Source organism: Ahaetulla prasina, chromosome 11 (assembly GCF_028640845.1).
Source record: "Ahaetulla prasina isolate Xishuangbanna chromosome 11, ASM2864084v1, whole genome shotgun sequence".
NCBI classification, from domain to species: domain Eukaryota; kingdom Metazoa; phylum Chordata; class Lepidosauria; order Squamata; family Colubridae; genus Ahaetulla; species Ahaetulla prasina.
In genome coordinates, this window is record NC_080549.1 from 173,511 (window position 1) to 191,652 (window position 18,142).

At 50.8% G+C, this 18,142-nt stretch overlaps 3 protein-coding genes across 6 annotated transcripts; 1 reads left to right on the plus strand and 2 right to left on the minus strand.

Annotated features, from left to right (window-relative positions):
* Positions 1–204: 204 nt before the first annotated feature.
* On the minus strand, positions 205–2,428 carry RBM41 (RNA binding motif protein 41). Of its 3 annotated transcripts, none has more exons than XM_058197058.1 (7): positions 2,375–2,428; positions 2,175–2,282; positions 1,911–2,097; positions 1,561–1,765; positions 1,142–1,458; positions 604–751; positions 205–471 (listed from the first exon to the last, which is right to left on the minus strand). In XM_058197058.1, exons 1-7 carry the CDS (start codon positions 2,380–2,382, stop codon positions 362–364), a joined length of 1,083 nt encoding a protein of 360 aa, XP_058053041.1. In that variant the 5' UTR covers positions 2,383–2,428; the 3' UTR covers positions 205–361. The 3 variants fall into 3 exon arrangements, with proteins under 3 accessions (XP_058053041.1, XP_058053040.1, XP_058053039.1); XM_058197057.1 differs by having other exon boundaries at positions 205–525; positions 2,375–2,422; XM_058197056.1 differs by having other exon boundaries at positions 205–751.
* A 95-nt stretch (positions 2,429–2,523) lies between these two features.
* Positions 2,524–7,989, minus strand: NUP62CL (nucleoporin 62 C-terminal like). Of its 2 annotated transcripts, XM_058197054.1 has the most exons (12): positions 7,586–7,988; positions 7,053–7,474; positions 6,738–6,815; positions 5,623–5,754; positions 5,078–5,179; positions 4,508–4,610; positions 4,247–4,391; positions 4,110–4,159; positions 3,779–3,913; positions 3,262–3,373; positions 2,996–3,062; positions 2,524–2,688 (listed from the first exon to the last, which is right to left on the minus strand). In XM_058197054.1, exons 1-12 carry the CDS (start codon positions 7,924–7,926, stop codon positions 2,597–2,599), a joined length of 1,779 nt encoding a protein of 592 aa, XP_058053037.1. In that variant the 5' UTR covers positions 7,927–7,988; the 3' UTR covers positions 2,524–2,596. The 2 variants fall into 2 exon arrangements, with proteins under 2 accessions (XP_058053037.1, XP_058053038.1); XM_058197055.1 differs by lacking the exon at positions 5,078–5,179 and having other exon boundaries at positions 7,586–7,989.
* Positions 7,990–7,999: 10 nt separating this feature from the next.
* On the plus strand, positions 8,000–16,087 carry DNAAF6 (dynein axonemal assembly factor 6). The gene is made up of 6 exons (XM_058197061.1): positions 8,000–8,156; positions 8,237–8,306; positions 8,424–8,526; positions 9,273–9,369; positions 9,775–9,860; positions 13,367–16,087. The coding sequence occupies exons 1-6, from the start codon at positions 8,064–8,066 to the stop codon at positions 13,494–13,496; spliced, it is 579 nt and encodes a 192-aa protein (XP_058053044.1). The 5' UTR covers positions 8,000–8,063; the 3' UTR covers positions 13,497–16,087.
* The last annotated feature ends 2,055 nt before the right edge of the window (positions 16,088–18,142 follow it).

Consider the following 18,142-nt stretch of genomic DNA (forward strand, 5'->3'; position numbering starts at 1 on the left):
AGAAGAAAGACCACCTCAGCAAATGCTAAATGCATCCCTTAGCGACACTCATTTATCCTCTGACTGAACAGTGCCCCAGAATGCTCTGAGGACCCAAACTACACAGCCAGAGGAATCGTGAGCATTCACACATTTTATGCAAACTGAGCGAGAAAAGATCAACAGAGTCTCTCATCCAATGCTGGCTTAATAAAATGACTCCTGCAGCTTGACCACTTTTATTCCCTGCTCCCTAAGTGCAGTCGGCTCCCTCTGTACATAAAAGCAAAGGGGCGCCCAGAGCCCCAGCGGCAACAGATCCTGCCAGGCCTCGTCCAGTATTCTCTGTCTGCAGGCAAAGCCATCAAGCTACCCCAACAGTCTAGGATTTGTCTGACCGGCTGTCGTCGTTCTGGAGTGCAGAGTTGATTCCAGGGCCCAGGGCAGAAGCCGGCTTCCCACTACGACCAAACTCAAGGATGAGTGGCTTCCCTAGCAGGAGGAACCCGTTGAGCAGCTCCAAAGCTTCCTGGGCCTGGGACACGGCTGGCCAGAGAAGGAAACATAGTGGAGGAGAGGAGAGTCCGGCCCGGCCCTCCCCTCCCACAGAGGCCAGGTACTTACTGGGAAAGGTGAGGAAAGCCTGGCCTTTCATGCGCCCATTCAGCAGGCGCAAACGAAGAGGGGGGCCATTCTTTTCTTGGAAGCGGGAGAACAAGGGCAGCAGGTCCTTCACTGTAGTGTTGCGACTCAGATTTTTCACGTACAGCACCTAACCCCCCCAGAGGAAATGGAGCAGCCTGGGTATCTGTTGCAACCCCCGCCATCTCCCCAGCACATACCTGTTTGCATACCTGTCTGCTAAGAGGGAAGAGGAACAAGAGGCCCCTCCTTTCTCTACGCAAGATTACCCAGGCTGAGGGCCACTATATTCTTCTCCCCTGCAGGCTTCCCAAGCCTTGATAGGAATCCCTCATCATCATCCTTCACAACTGGCAGGGAGGGGCCGCTATTTTGCCTGGTTCTGCGCTTTACAGAGAGGCAAACCCTCTCCTTCTGGGGGGAAGCTGCTCAATGACTCCGGCACCAAGAGGCAACCGGATTCTCCCAGAGAAGAGTAAAGCACCTGAGCCCAGCCCAGCCCAGCCTGCCCGGCAAGTACCTCGCTTGGCTCCCCTGGGCTATAGGAGGAAAATCTGGGAATCCGGTGGATTTCTTCTTTGGAAAGGCGGCTCCGGAGTATCTCCTCTTCTGGCACACACTCTACAGGTTCCGTCACCATCACAGGCTCCACGGCCGGCGGAGCTGCTCCAAGGCTACTGAAGGGGGTAGAGCATGATGAATCAGGCACCTTCTGGGGAGACTTTGGTGGTTCCAGGGGCCTCTGGCTTGACAATGGTTCGCTCAGAAGCTCCCGATAAACCGCATCCAGCTGAGCCATTGGGCCCATCTCGGGGGCAGCCTTTGGCTGAGCTTCATCTATAGCACAAGAGGCAAAGGCAATTCCTGACCATTCAGCCTGGGAACAGGAATGAGCCCCACGCAATCCGGGGCAGCTCTCAGCCCAGCTGGGCACTGTACCTTGGCGATACAACATCCGCAGGAAGGAATGGCGGTCTGTTCCCTGGAAAAGAGCATTCTCAATCTCCATCTCGCGCCTGCTGAGAGACTTGCTGCCTGCAAAGTGCTGCGGCAGGGAGAGGATGCGCTGGCGCTCAGTAATCTTTTCCTGGATGGCTCTGATCCTGTCCCGAGCGGCCTCCGGCGCTGCCCCAAGCCCAGGGCTCTGCAGCAGACAAGAGGGGCGGGGGACAGCAAGGAGGGCCCCTTAAAGGAGGGAGGGGAGGCCGGGACAGAGCAGAGGGCCAGGGAGGGACAGCTCGGCCAGGAGGCGGACCTGAAGGCAGAGCCAAGGCACCCGGGCCGCCTACCTTATGGGCCCGCTGCCTCCAGAGGCGGATCTCGGCGTCGGAGAGGCCCAGCTCCTGCAGAGATGCCGCTTCCCCACTGCTCTCCTGCAGGGCCCGGAACTCCGGCAAGGTGCGGGCGCCGGCGGCTTCCTCTCCGAAGGGCCGGTACACGGTCGCCGGCGCGAAGCGGTGCCGCTTGGCCATGCACCTGCGCGAGAACGCCCGTCACTCCCCGGCCCTCTCAGCTGCGGGGTCTCGCCCGCCCGCCCGCCGGCCGCCACTCACTGCTCGAGCGACGCCGCCGTGTCCAGCTGGTGGCGCAGCAGCCGCTTCAGCTGCCTCTCGCCCTCCGTCTCCAGTTCCTCCGCCGCCGCCTCCTCCCCGCCGCCGCACCTACGGAAGAGACGAAGCGAGACACCGGCAGTGCCCGCCGCCCCCTCCCTCCCTCCCTCCCCCTCCCCCCCTTCGCCCGGCGCCCACCTCACCTCCTCATGGCGGCCCGGGGCTTCGGGGTGCCGCGCGGGCTGCCGGGAGCGCCCCCATTGGCTGGCGCGCCCCTCGGGCCCGCCCCCAATTCCAAGTACGACGAGGCCCCCTGGCGGTTGGCCGGCGAAGGCTCAGCAAAAGAGACGCGTTTGGAAAGAAACTTTTTATTGAGGGGTACAAAAAGAAGGGCGTGGGGGGGGGGGTCGCACCGGGCGGCGCGCTCAATCGAAGGTGATGCGGAAGCTGCGCTCCTGCTCCTTGCGGCGGCTCTCGCAGACCTTGGTCATCTCCTCCACTTTCCTCTGTAGTAGCGCTGTGGAGACAGATGGAGAATGGCAGCTGACTGGGATGGGGTAGGGGGCTTCCACCACTCCACAGCTAGAAGCTTGTTCTTATGGCCCTCGAGGCAGAAAGCAGGCAACTGACTGAAAAAAGCCCTCTTCCATTAGTAGAAAGATGGGGAACCCCAAGAGGTAAAAGAGGAAGTCCAGAAAGGCGCCACTGCCAGATCAGATGAGGGATGTGTGTTAATCCTGGACTCCAACACCTCCCCGGCCATGACACTACACCTGGCTATAAAAAGGGGGGCTGCTGCTCCCTCACAATTCAGAACTAAATACCTGAGTTCTGATCAATCCACTGCAAAGAATCCATGTGTGCGTTCAGAATTTTGCAAATCTGCTGAAGCTGTGAAAGGTGGGTGGGAGAAAAAACCCACATTCTGGTGAGGAAATGGCTCCATGTCAACCAAGGACAGGAGCTTCTTGCTCCCCATTTACATCATATTCCTCAGCAAGAGGGCAGCTGAAGTGTTAGCTCCAGCAGACTTAATGATTCAAAGCACAAAATTGAAGTCCCCGCCCCCCCGCACAACAAGGGTACTCACAGGGTCACTATTGTCAGCAGGGCCCCCAGAGGTGTTCAGATGCTCGATGATATCTTTCAGATCTTGGGCCATACGCTTCAACTGGGCATCAATGTTCTCTGCCAGCTTGTATCTGTAGCACAAGAGTAAAGGACACACGGAGGCAAAGAGCTGTGCAACAGTGCCCCTGCCTCCTACAGAATGGGCAAGAGGATAAGGAGCATCAGAGGAGACCCAGCTGGAGGGACCATAATATTCAACCCTGAGCAAAAGGCTATGCAGGGACAAAGAGAACCAAGGAAATGACTGAAGCCTGGGAAACGGGCCCCTTGCCAGTCAACGTGAGTGCTGATTTACCATCTGCTTATCAGGTACTTAGGAGCCAGGGACTTGGCAGCACAAGAACGTAGGATGGGCTCCAGCACAAGTCTGAAAGACCCAGTGACTGACCCAGATTGGATTCCCACTACTCTTCAAAGGAGGTCAAGGGAGGGCACAATGCCAGCCAATTGATCCCTCCAGATGAAGGGATGCTCACGTCTTTTCCCGTTCCTCATCTGCATGTTGCAAGTAGATTGTTCCACTCTGCTCCTTCACAGATTCCTCCAATGGGATCAACAAGTCTTCCAGCTCCTTTTGCTGAGACAAAATGAAGTCCAGTTCTTGGTCCAGCCTATAAGGGAAAGGAGGAAGGAACAGCATGCTAAAGTGCCTTAGAAGAGGGCGGTCTTGCATAGGCTGACCATGAGAGCTTCAAAACACCGCTGCTCTGCCTCTTGGAGATGGCAGCCCCTTTCTCCTAAAGCAGCCGGTAGGGACAAGCCCTCCCCTTTGCTCCTGAGAAGCAAGGGAACCAAAGCCAAGTCTACCTCTTTTGATCCAGCTTCACTTTCTCTACTTCTCTGTGTAAGGTTGTGATCTGCGTGAGAGAGACAGAAATGCAATTGTTTCTTTCCTTGACAGAACCTGACTTGCTGAACACCAGAACCAGGCAACCCCCTCCTACCTTTTCTCCATTTTCAATCAATGTCCTGTCCCAGGCGTTGACCTGGGTAGCCTGCTGAAGGAAGTGCTTCTCCTGGTCCTCCAGTTCTAGGCTCCATTTGTTAATCAGGCTCTCCAGCTGGGCATAAGTCATCACGGGGGGAGTCCTGGACAGAAGATGGAAAATCCCAGCCCACCATCAGTCTATTTGGAGGAGACCTGGTGCTCCTTGCCCAACACTTTTAAATCCCATCACAACCGGAGCTCTCTTCACACAACTCACATGCCGGTTGTGGTGGTTGCAGTGGAGGTGGAAGCAGCCACGCTTGTTGTGGCAAGGGGCTTCAGGTTCAAGAGAAATCCAGCAGCCGGTATGGAAGCAGCCCCTGGAGAGAAAGTCACCTGGCATCAGATTGTGACGGGCAGCTCCTGCTGAAGTGGGCACTCAGCTGTGATAAACAGCAGGGTGTGCCCCTGGAGAAGGCAAAATTTTGATTCCCACCACCAAGCCTAAAAGCCCTGTGTATCCCCTGGGTGGAAGAGCAGGGAAGGCTCTGGTCTGCGGCCCCTGGACTCAGCACCGCTTGTGGGGTGAGGAGCCAAGATGGATTTGCCCTTGCAGCATCAGCATCAGCCCTTATCTCCCACAGATGGTTTCACCCTGATCCTGGTTTCCTTTTGTAAACTGACTTGATGGCTTGCCTTAGAAAAGGAAGCTGTGGGCATATACACAACGTGCCCCAAAAGGAGGACAAGGCAGATGGTCAAACCTGCCAGAAAGTTCCCTTTAAAGAGCCTCAGTGCATAAAAGGAAACCTCTTTCCTTCATCCCATTTTTCCAACTGATCCTCACCAACTGTGGGGGGGGCAGCGGCTGCTGCTGTGGCCGCTCCAGGCATTTTAGAGCCAAATCCCAAGGTCCCAATGGGAGCCACCCCTGCTGAAGAGGTACCCACTGCAGAAGAAAGAGACAAATGTTGCTAAGCGACCAAGGATTTTTTTTTAAAAAAAAGCAGAATCATACATTGAAAAATGCTACAACCATTTGTGTCAGACAAAAACAGGCAAAATATACAAAATTCTCTTGATCTGATAGGAAATCAAGTTCCCAAACCCACACATCTATCTATCCCAGTGGTTCCCAACCTTTTCTTGTTTGAGGCACAACCTTTTCTTGTTTGAGGCACCCTTGGAAAGCCTTTCAAAAGTTCCCGGCACCCTTATAAGGAAATAGATATTTAAAATCTCCGTAGCTCAAAAGTTCCCGGCACCCTCAAAAGATCTCACGGCACCCCTTAGTGCCGCGGCACACTGGTTGGGAACCACTGATCTATCCTATGCTCCCTCAGTTAAGCAAAGGTTGTAAAGAGACCTGTTCCAGCTCCTCGGCCAACTTACCTGAAAGGCTAGTGGCTGTACAGGCAGCTGGAGCCGAAGAGCCTGGTACAGACGCAAACAGTGTGGGCCCTGATAGGCTGAGGAGGGAAGATGAACTTGTAATGGCAGGTGCCACTGAGGTGACAGTGGTACCTGTGGAGGAGGACAAGCAGAAGACACCTGCTGTGGTCTCAGTGTTCCTTGGATGAGAACAAAATGAACAGCTTCTAGAAATGCACAGTTTTCTATGTCGCTTAAGGCCAAATATCATTTTATTCATTCCATCTCTCTATCTAGAGATAAAGCACAAAGTGAATGCAATTCTATCATTAAACCAAACACAACAGACATTTTTGTAGCACCACCTCTTCAACTGTTATAAGGGAATCTAGCAGTGCTGCTGAACTACTTTGGTGCCAAAGTGAAAGATTCCAAATATGGGAATCTTTTATATGGGACACACACACACACACACACACACACACACACACACACAAAGAAGGCTTATAAAAGAACAGCTGCAACTGAGAAATGAAAATTGCTGGAAAAGTGCGTGTAAAAAAATAGATTTTTCAGAACAAACATTTGCCAAATAAATTATTCCAGGAAAAGATCACCACTCTGTGCTGCACTGGACAGACCACACCTGGAATAGTTCTGGTCAGTCCTGGTAACCAAAATACAAGCAGCATGCTGAGGAACTAGAAAGAGCATAGGGAAAAGCAACAACAATGGTAAAGGGCAGTATATTTAACAGAAGAGAATATTTAACCCAAAGAAGAGAAAGCCAAGGAAAAACAGAGTGACAGACTTCCAATACTTGAAAATCTCCACAGGGTAAAGATTTATTTTCCACAGCACCTGAAGGGGAAGGTTTCAAGAAAAGAAATGAACCATCCTTTGGACCCTGGGCAGGAGGTGGAGCCCTTTCTGTGAAGCAGAAAGAACAAAAGCAGGCAAGATTATAGAAAGAGCAGGTCAGCAATGCAGACTATGATGCCGAAAGGGATTAAGCGATAGGAAATAGTATCTAGCTGGGATATTTTTAAAAAGCAGCAATGAATAGGAGCAGCGGGCAAATCAGCCAGGTGGGCAGGCCCCAGCCCAGTTCTTCAGTACCCAAGCACAAAACATACCTCCAGGTTTAGCCCCAAAGGACAAGGCTGTGGCGGTGGAAGTGACAGATGCTGGAGCCAAGGCTCCAAAGCCAGAACCTGCAACAAGAAGAGAAGACGGGAAGCAAAGGCACCTATCAGCTTCCTGCCTGTTTCCAGAAGGAGGGCAGCCCAAAGGCTTCTTCCTTTCCAGGCAAAGGGGCCCCTTCCAGATCAGCCCCCACCCAGGCATTTCCCTCTCCTCAAAAGGAGAAGCTCAGGCAGCAAGGCGCACTGGTCTTGCACAACCCGGGACAAGAGGGGCGATGAAAGGCTCCCCGCAGCCGGTCCTCTCACCGGTGGACGCTGTCCCGAGGCTGAAGGCCGGGGCTGCCTGCGATCCGGCTGCTGTGCTCACAGCGGCGTTGGTGGAGGCTGGAACAATTCCGAAGGTCGGGCCGGTAGACGCCGTTTGCGGCGGGGCGCTCCCCAGCGAGCCGAGGCTAAAATTTGGGGCTCCCGTCTGGGCCACTCCGCCAAAGCTGAAACCTCCCGAGGCGGCGGGGGCAGCCGGAGCTGGCTGTGGCGGCGTCGTGGCCGCTGAGCCAAACACGAACCCCGCGGGTGTCGCCGCCGGCGCCGCCACCTGGGTGCCCGGAACGCTGCTGCTAGCGCCGGACCCGGCCAGTCCGCCGCTACTGCCCAGCCCGAAGCCGCCAGTCGCGGTGGTGGCGGTGGTGGTGGCCGAGCCCCCCAAGCTCAGCTTGGGCGCGTTGCCCCTGAAGGAAGAGAACGGAGGGAGGCGGTGGGGCGGCTTCTCCGGCGGGGGCAGCCGCTCGCTCGACTCCGCCGTTCCCCTCCCGCCAACGCACGCACGGAGCCCCGCTCACCCCAGCGTGAAAACGCCCCCCGCGGGAGTAGCTGCTGCCGCCGCCGCCGCCGCCGCTGCTGACGAGGCCGGGGGCATCCCAAAACTGAATGCGGAGGCCTGCGCGGAGGCGGCGGGCGTGGCGAAAGAGAAGAGACCGGCGGCGGGCGGGGCGCTCCCGGCGTTCGGGGCGGGGGAGCCGAAACCGAAGGAGCCGCCTGTGCCCGCGCCCGCCGAGATGGCCGAGGAGAAGGAGAAGCCCACGGGGGCCGCGCTGCTGGTGGTGCCGCCGCCGACTGCCGTCTTGGGCGTCCCGAAGCTGAAGCCGCCGCTGCTACCCGCGCCGAAGCCGAACTGACTCATGGCGCGTCTGGGCCCAAACAGCCTCGCCGCCGCCGCCGCCGCCGCCGCGCGTCCCGATGACGCCACACGCCGGAAGTAGCGGGCCCGGAAGCCGCGCCGTTGCCGGGTAACGCGGGACGCGGCGGTACAGAGCTGTCATGGCGACGCGCCCTCCCTTCCGGGGCGACTCGCTGCTGGCTCTGGCCGAGCTGCTCTCCTCCGGCCAGGGGGAGAGTGACGAGGAGGACGCGGTGAGGTCCGCGCCGGGCGCCGTGGCGGGCGGTGGGGCACCCCGGCCTCTCTGCCTGAACCCGCCGGTTTCTCTCCGCAGGCGCAAGGCCCCGCGGGCGGCCGCTCCGGCCCGGGGAGTATCGGGCCCCGGAAGGCTGGCGGCGCCTTGGGTGAGTCGGCGAGGGCGAGAGGGAGAGGGAGAGGGAGGGGTCCGCCTGTCCTTAGCCTGCCCGTCGTCTCCCGGAGGCCGCGGAAGCGCCGCTCATAGACCCTGTCTCTTCCCATAGCCGCCCCGCTGACCCCCGAGGACGGCAAGGCCATCTGGAGCGCCGAGGAGGTGCCCGAAGGGAGCGCGGGTGACGCCTCGTGGGACCCCCGGGAGCAGCCGGAGTACGTCCCCGCGCCGCAGGTGGCGAAGCGGCCGTCTTCCGAAGTGCAGCGTTCGCGCAGGCTGGCCGGGGCTGCTCCCGCGTCCCTTCTGTCCACAGCCCTTCTGAGCGAGCCCGGGGAAGGAAAGCCAGCGGGCCCTGAGCCAGCCCGATCCAAACCGGGGCGGGTCCAACTAGGACAGGATTTCCCATTGATTTGCTGCTCTGCCAGCTTTTTCTCTTGGTTTGGGAGTTGCTCTAATGGGGAGGATAAGCAGGGATTTATTTCTCTGTGTGAGGAAGAAGCATAGACTCCTAGGATCTTTTTATTTATTTATTTATTTATTTTTGTCACAACAGTATACACAAACAATTGTCATAGATAAAACAACATATTTTGAAGAAAATATATATATATATGTAAAAAATAGGCATCAACTATATCAATTTGATATAATGAAGGGAACAATAGGACAGGAACGGTAGGCACTTTTGTGCTCTTATGCACGCCCCTTATAGCCCTCTTAGGAATGGGGTGAGGTCAATAGTAGACAGTTTTTGGTTGAAGATTTTGGGATTTTGAGTAGAGACTATGGAGTCAGGTAATGAGTTCCAAGCATTAACAACTCTGTTACAGAAGTCATATTTTCTGCAATCAAGTTTGAAGCGGTTGACATTTAGCTTGAATCTATTTTTTGCTCTTGTAATAAGGCTGTTCTGTGAAGCATCTACTGAAATTGCAGCTGCCTGACTCCCAGTTCTTTACAGATATGAGATTGTGTTCAAGCAGCAAGTGAGAGCTGAGGATCTCTTCCTAGGCATGAGCAGAAAGGATCCCTCTACTGCCTGCTGTGAGGACATGCTGGTAAGAAGTTTCTCTGGGCGGTCCTTCCAGCCTTTTCACAGCAAAAGAGTTGTGAATTTCAAAGTTTGGCAACTGCGCTTTCTCTGTGTGCATTATTATGAAGCGTCTAACCTAACATTTCATATATCTGAATGACTCTTTCCCTACTACCTGAACTGCTGTGCATAAATATTAGGGGATATCATTAAGCCTCCCTTTTCCTTGTCAAAGGATGCCCCCAAGCTTTGGCCAAGGTTGTACATTGATTCCAGAACCTCTCACTTTGTTCTGTGGTTTAAAACAGAAAAGCAATAGTGCAACACATCTTGCATGCCTCCCTTCCTATTGAAAATAAGTTTGGATGCACGAAGGATTCATTTAACATAAGTAATCTCTTTTCCTCATTTTTTGTTTTTCCAATTTCAGATTAAGATTAAACTGCCGGACACAAAAGCTTCAGACATTACCCTTGATATACAAGAAAAGCTCCTTGATTTTCGGAGTCCCCAGAAGTATGCTGAAGAATTTATTTTTGTGAGAGTATTCTTTTCTTTTCTTTTTTTAATTGAAAGAGTTTTAAAAAAAACAAAGACATTTCCCCCCCTTTTTTCCCCCCTCCCTCCCAAAAAAACCCCTTCCCCCGGCTTCCTGGGTCAATCACAAGGTATTGTTATACATAAACCAAACATAGAATAAAATTTTCCCTTCCAATCCAATTAACCACATCCAAAGCTTTTCATCTCCCAACCCCTTCCCCATTACATAAAATAACTTTCTAATTATTCAAAGGCAATCTGATATTTCTTAATCTGATATCTATTTTGTAGATAATCCATTTTTTCCATTCAATTAAATATCTTTCCTGCGTATTGTCTTTTAAAAAAGCTGAGATTTTAGCCATCTCAGCCAAATTAATGACTTTCAGTATCCATTCTTCTATTGTAGGTACCTCTTCTTTCTTCCAGTATTGTCCAATCAACAGTCTTGCTGCTGTTATTAAATTCAGAATCAATTTAGTCTCAATCCCTGTACAATCCGTTATAATTCCCAAAAGGAAAAATTGTGGCAGGAACTTTATCTTCTTCTTCAGTACATTTTGAATAATCCACCAAATTCTTATCCAAAAGACCTTAATTTTCTTGCAAGTCCACCAAATATGAAAATATGTAGCGTCATCACAATCACACCTCCAACATTTCGCTTGGATATTAGGATACATACATGATAATTTTTTGGGATCTAAGTGCCATCTATAAAACATCTTATAAAAATTTTCCCTTAAATTCTGTGCTTGTGTAAACTTAACATTTCTAACCCAGATTTTCTCCCATGTTTCCAACATTATTGGTTCCTGAATATTCTGTGCCCATTTTATCATACAATCCTTTACCAAATCCTTTTCCGAATCTATTTCAAGCAACACATTATACAATCTCTTTATATGCTCCTGGGTCTGATTTCTAATTTGCTTTATTAAATTTTCCTCCTTTGCATTATACCAATTTTTTGATCTTCTTTCCATCTAGCACTTATTTGCCCATATTGAAACCAAGTATAATTCCTCCCTTCTTCATTTAATACCTGTAATGATTTTAATTGCAATCTACCTCCTTCAGCATACAAAAGTTCTTTATAAGTAATCATTTCCTGTTTCTGTTCTATATTTATATTCTCTATTGCATGTCTGGGGCTCGCCCATATAGGAATCTTGTAATCTAATTTCTAAGAATATTTTTCCAGACCATAAAGAGCACTTCTCAACACATGATTCTTAAAAGCCCTATCCACTTTTTTCATAAAATAAATCGCATGCCATCCATATAACAAGTCATAACCTTCTATATTCAAAATTCTTTCCTCCGTTAAATTAAACCAGTCACTTATTACTGAAAGGGCTACTGCTTCATAATATAGTTTAAAGTTAGGCATTTTTAAGCCACCTCTTTCCCGTGAGTCCTGTATTATTTTCATTTTAACCCTCGCCTTTTTACCCTGCCATATAAATTTATTAATCCCAATCTGCCAATCTTCCAAATTTTTATCCTTTTTAATTATTGGTATCATCTGGAACAGAAACAAAAATCTAGGTAACACGTTCATTTTAATAGCCGCAATCCTTCCCAATAGCGATAACTGCAATTTTTTCCAGACACTCATATCATTCTGAACTTTTTGCCATAGCAAGTCATAATTATTCTTATAAAGTTTCTTGTTCGATGAGCTAATATAAACCCCTAAGTATTTAACCTTACAACTAGGAGTGGGAATACCCCCGTCATGGAAAACATCTTTTATTTCACTGATACCAAAAGAGGAGCAAGATTGCTCTAAACCCGGTAACTACAGGCCGATTTCACTTTTTATTTATTTTATTTATTTATTTATCAAACTTCTATACCGCCCTTCTCCCAAAGGACTCAGGGCGGTGTACAGCCTTCATTTAAAACAGTTAATATACATATTAAAATAACAATTAAAAAGCTTATTCAATAATAATAATAATAATAATATTTTAATTTGTATACCGCCCTTCTCCCGAAGGACTCAGGGTGGTGAACAGGCAGATAAAATATAAATACACACAATAATTTAAAACAACCCTTAAAAAACTAATTTAAATGCCCAAAATGTTAAAAAACATACTCCCCTGTAAAATAACACAATTTTAAAAACCCATCCAATAAAAATAAAAATCAGGCTAGTCCAGCCATATGAAATAAATAAGTTTTAAGTTCGCGGCGAAAGGTCCTAAGGTCAGGTAATTGTCGAAGTCCGAGGGGAAGTTCGTTCCACAGGGTCGGAGGCCAAATAAAAGGCCAAATTAAAACCGTCAATTGACCATCTAAAATACCCAATAAAATTACCATTAAAAGTTTAAAATTTAAATTTAGAATTTAAAAAATCAGGCCAGTCCTGCTTGTATAAATAAATAAGTTTTCAGTTCCCGGCGGAAGGTCCGAAGGTCAGGCAATTGGCGTAAACCGGTTATGATTATAAGATTTTTGTAAAAATAATAGCAAATAGATTAATGTTAGTTTTACAACAAAGAATTCATACTGATCAATCTGGTTTTATAAAAGGGAGGCAGATGAGGAATAATGTTAGACAGATTATTAATATATTGGAATATTTGGAAAAGAAGAATACTTCAGCAGCACTTATTTTTTTGGATGCAGAGAAAGCCTTTGATCGATTGCATTGGGATTTTTTATTTAAATTAATAGAGAAAATGCAATTTGGAGATTGTTTTGTTAGAATAATTAAAGCGATTTATGGAGAGCAAACAGCACAGATTATAATAAATGGTAGTTTGACAGAAGTTATTAAGATTGCGAAAGGAACGAGACAGGGATGTCCCTTATCACCACTATTGTTTGTTTTGACTCTGGAACCATTATTAGATAAAATACGAGAATTAACGAAAATAGAGGGAATTAAGATTAGACAATATGAGTACAAAGTTAGAGCTTTTGCAGATGATGTAGTGGTTACTTTAACAAATCCTATAAATTCAAGTAGATTTTTGTTGGAAGTAATTGATAAATATGGAAAGGTATCAGGATTTAAAATAAATCAGAATAAAACAAAAGTGATAATTAAAAATATGTCTATACAACAGAAACAAAAACTAGAGGAAATGACAGGATTTGAGGTGGTAAAAAAGTATTCTTATATTGCCTTTAGACAATAACATTCCAATAATATTTGAGATGTCTTGGCTGTGAGACAATAACATTCCAATAATTCAAGCTTCAGAGCAAGGAGGAGCAGACGTCTGCCTTCTCTTGATGCTGCGATAGGTCTGCCATGCCACAGGCCTATGGAGCTGTGGCCATAGTAATTTCTTATTGAGAAAGTCTTTGAGCTTTATATGTCTTCTCTGATTCCCCCTCCCCTTTGCTTCTGATGTTTACCTTTGTGCTAGTACTGGGGAAGCAGGGGAGTTCATTTTGCATGTAGCTATCCCCCCACTCTTCATGCCTCCCTCAATTTCAGCTTGGAATGGTCTGTTTTCCAGGCGGCTCCTTTTGCATCTACCTCATCCAGTGGACGCCACCAATGGAAAAGCCCGTTTTCTGTCTGAACAGGCCACACTGGAAGTCACTTTGAGGATGAAGCGAGAATTGGATTTCATCAACTTTTCATGAAGAGAAAGAGGAATTGGCCCCTCAGAGGCCCAGGGGAGATTTTCTAGTTAGGTAATTGAGAGAAGAAGGAGAACATCTTGCCACCGATTCCAAAGAGCTATTGCAGTGTCCAATAGGCCTTCTTGCCTGCACCAGGAGACCTTGAGGTCTGGCTGTCCTATTTCCTTCTTCTTGAATTCTGACATTGAAATTTTTCAAGGAGGCCTCTGGCATCTCCATTTTTGTTAATTGTTGCTTCCTTGGGGGGTCCATTCCTTCAACATCAGGAGATCAGCATGTAGGGGACAACAGAGGCAAGATGGGGTCGTAATGGTTGAGCTGCTGACTGCTCAGACTTCTATGCTGTTGATAGATAATAAAAGTCCCACCCTTTCTTGTCTGTGCCCACATCTACCCTTTGCAGAAGTCTGCCCTGGCCAGCACAGCAAGGGCTTCCTTTCAATTGATGCCTGCAATGGAATGGAACAGGGAGCTAAACAAGCTGAGGCTTGTTCCGAGAGATGCTGACCTCTCTGCTCCAGCAATGCACCTGGGGTTTGGTGAAGAATGAGCCCAGTCTTCCACTGCATAAAGTCAGCATTTAGCACAAGTGTTTCCATTGGGAGGGCCAAGGTTGCAAGCAAGCCCACAACTTGAAAAGCACATAGGAGAAAGAGCTCCTGCTGATGTGGTTTGCAGCAGAAGGAGAAGGCATGGGTAAATGAGAGCTTGTCCGTGGCTTCCTCAATAGAGTGGGACAACTTGCAAGACATCTGTCATCTCCCAATAACCAATTAAGCCCTACTTCCTATTGGTTCTACTTAAATGATAGTGTTTAGGTTTCATCAGAGGAGCCCAAGGAGACAAACTCAGGCCAGGTAAAAACAGATGAAGACAGTAAAAAGCAGGGTGGGGTTAAGGCAGCAGGAGGACATTGTTAATGTTGACTAACTTTGAGGCAGGTCAAGGAGGGGATGTGACAAATTGGTACCCTGCCTCTTTTGGAAATGCATATCAAATTCCTGGAGCCACAAGAAACAAAGTTATTCAGCACAGCACCAAGAAGCATTGTCAGGGCAGTGGGAACTTATTTATTTATTTATTTTATTTTATTAAATTTCTATACCGCCCTTCTCCCGAAGGACTCAGGGCGGTGTACAGCCAAAATAAAACACAGAATATGTACAATTAAAAGAATTTAAAATGAACTATTACTATGCGGCCGATAATTAAAACATTTAAAAATTTAAAATATTATTAAAACCCCAATTTAAAAGCAACTATTTATGCCAGTCCTGCTTGAATGAATAAATATGTTTTAAGCTCACGACGAAAGGTCCGAAGATCAGGCACTTGACGTAAGCCAGGGGGGAGTTCGTTCCAGAGTGTTGGTGCTCCCACAGAGAAGGCCCTACTCCTGGGGGCCGCCAGCCGACATTGTTTGGCGGACGGCACCCTGAGAAGGCCCTCTCTGTGAGAGCGTACGGGTCGGTGGGAGGCATAAGGTAGCAGCAGGCAGTCTCGTAAGTACCCGGGTCCTAAGCCATGGAGCGCTTTAAAGGTGGTAACCAGAATCTTGAAGCGCACCCGAAAGACTACAGGAAGCCAGTGCAGACTACGGAGCAGTGGTGTTACATGGGAGCCACGAACGGCTCCCATGTAACTTGGATTGGGCCTGCTAAATGAGAGGAGGAGAGAAGGACTTGCATTTTCACAACAGCAGGATTAGAGAGAAGTGGCAAAAAGGCAGAAGAAACCCTTACAAAGAAAAATGATAGACTTTTCAAAATGCCAGTTACTACATATGCACACTCCCAAAGCCATTCGGCACCTAACCCTCTCATATGTGTTACACCCTGAACCAAAAGGAGCTTCTCTGAGATGGTGACAACAGGGAACATTTGAAATGGTATAGAGTTTCCTGCCTGGGCGGGGGTTGGACTAGAAGTCCTCCAAGGTCCCTTCCAACTCTGTTATTCTATATTCTAACCAAGGAGGAGGACTAATCCTTCTATCTAGATGAGTTTGCCCAGGTCCAGGTCCAGGTCCAGGTCCAAGCACTCATTTTTCCAAGGAAGAATTTTCTCATCCAATTTTCTCTTGGGTCACTGGTTGGACGGACTGATTCCAACCTCCAACCAGAGCTGGGGAGAGTCAAAACTCGTCGTCTTCCAAACCTCCAGCGTGACCCTGGCCAGAAAGGCCCCTGTGTGGACTTAAGAGGAAAGCTCAAAGTGCTGCTAAGCAGTGCCATGCTCTGCTCTGGCTAATCTCCAGAGCCCCCTGCTCCCAGGGCAGTGTGGCAGGTGGCCGGGGTGAGCTAGACTTGCTACCTGGAGAAGGAAATTCCAACCAGACCTAGCGGCCTGGGTGCTTGGAAGGGTTCATGTTCCCAACCTTAGGTGGTTCACAACATGGTCGAACTCCTGGTCATTCACTTGTGGGTGATTGTGGAGCCCCCTCGTTTTGCTTTGTTTTGTTTTTTAGTTTAATTTGTTTTGCTCATGGGTGTGTGTGTGTGTTGCATGTTGTTCTTTCGGTTGCCTTTTCTTTTTACTAGATCATTTTTTTAGGTTGTTTAGGAGTCTAGTGGTCCACTTCAGGAAACTCAGTTTTGCAGCAATTCTTCTCGGCTCCAAGGAGCTTACAATCAACAAACAGAACAAACCAGGGAAGGCTTTGCCTTTCCTTGTTTTGGGTGGGTGGGAGGCAAGGGACTCAGCCCAAGAGCTGGGCCTCCTTAGAGAGGCAAAAGAGCAGGTTTATGCTGCAGAAGCTGGAAATAGGCACCCCTCAGCAGCAACCTCCCCAACCAAGTCCCCCAACTGTCATTGCTCTCCCTCCACTGCTGCTCAGTGCCACCTTGTGCCTCAGAACAGACAAAAAGGAAAAGGGGTGCTTCTCCTCTGGGCTTGATTCCTCTGGCCCTCCCCAAAAGCTCCCTTGTCAAGATAACGGATGAAGCAGCAGCCATGAGACCCCAGGCAACCCCTTCTGGCACAAGGGCCTCCTCTGCCTTCCTGGGCTGAGCTAGACTACCAATAGCCCGCCCGTCCTGCCCCCACCTTAATTGGTGTGGGAAAGGAAAATGAGGAATTACTAGACTGGCCTTGCCTTCCCGGAAGGGTTGGGGTCCCTCTCCCTCCCCATCCCCATCCCCATCCCCACCTCCAATTTGGCTCTTGAAATTGGGACTGGCTTCCCCTGAGCCCCGCTCTTGATCACAAAGCTCATAGCCTCAATCTGGAGCACGGGAGACGCGCTCGCAGTTTCCAATCAAGACAACTTAAAATCTACAATGCCGCTTTTTCAGAATGCTGCGCCAAAACAGTTTTCTTGAGGGGGAAGGGAAACCCCCCCTTAGTGCAGGGCCGTCCACAGCCGAGGCGCCATCCACTGGGCCAGAGGTGGGGGGGGGGTTTTCCTGCAGGTGACGTTGGCTCGCTGCCACCTGACAGGCGAAGTAGGGGCAACGGGTCCTCTTTATCGCGAGGGCCTCCTGGAAGGGATCTGGCCACTCCCGCTCCCCCTCCCCCTCGGCGTGCTTCCCCGGGGCAGATATTAAACTCTCCTCGCCCCGCCGGAACCGGGCAGCGAACGGCAAGCGTCCAGAGCAAGGCAGGGAGCGGCGGCATTCGGGACAGGGAATTCGTCTGGTGCCAGGCGCTTCGGGGAAGAGCCAGGGAGGGTTCTGACGCCGCCGTCTCCCGCTCGCTCTCCGCCCTCCCCGCGCGCGTCAGTCCACCCGGCGCCGCCGCCGCCGCCGCCCTGGCCGCTTAGGCCCGGTGGCGTTCCGGGAAGCTTCGCCAGCCCCCCCCTCCCCCACCGCGCCGCTGTCCTGTCCGAAGTGCCGCCGCGAGCGAAGGCCGAGCATGGAGCGGCCAAAGGCGGGCATCCAACACCCTGTCGCAACCTCGCCGCCGTCCCAGTAGAGCCGCAGCGGCGGGAAAGATGCCAGGTAAGCCCCGAGGTTCTACTGTTCTCCGTACCTCCGCCAGTCCTCGAGGAAAAGGGCTGCTTGGGGCCCTCGGAGAAGCCGTCGGGCGGGCGTCGAGGGGCGATGCTCGGGCTCGAGGGAGCCGCAGCAGCAGCCGCACCACGCCCCCTTTGCGGGCAGCCCTGCCCCTCCGGCTGCGGTCAGGCCCCGGGAAGCCCGCCCGCGTGTCGCCGCGAGCTTGCCACGCAGTTCTCCGTGGCCGCACCGTTCCGTGGAGCACGGAAGGTGGAGGAATGAAGTCAATGATGGAAGCCTTGCCCCGGCAGGCCGCTGCACCTTGCGGGCGCCTCGGTTCTCGGGCAGCCCTGGCGCTAGCCCGGGCCGGGCAAGAACGTGCTGGTTTCTCAGGGGACACTGATACCGCCTGGTCGGAAGTTGCTGCGGCCCCGCCTCCTCTCCGAGCGGGCCTGTCCCCTCTCTCTCCTCGGCCGGAGCGCTGCGGTCTCCGAAGCCCCTCCCGACCGAGAGAGAAAAAGGACTTCTCTCCTTGAAACAGCGTTAATGTGAGAGCATCGAGCGGCGGCAGGACTGGGCTGCCGGGAAGGCGGGCAGCAGGGAGATTTACCGCGGGCCTTCTTTCTTCCAGCCCAATTTAGCAGGTGAGTTTCCCGTCCGTTCGCCGGCCTAGCCTGCCTTCCGGCGGCGTCTTCTCCTGTCCTTTCTTAAAATA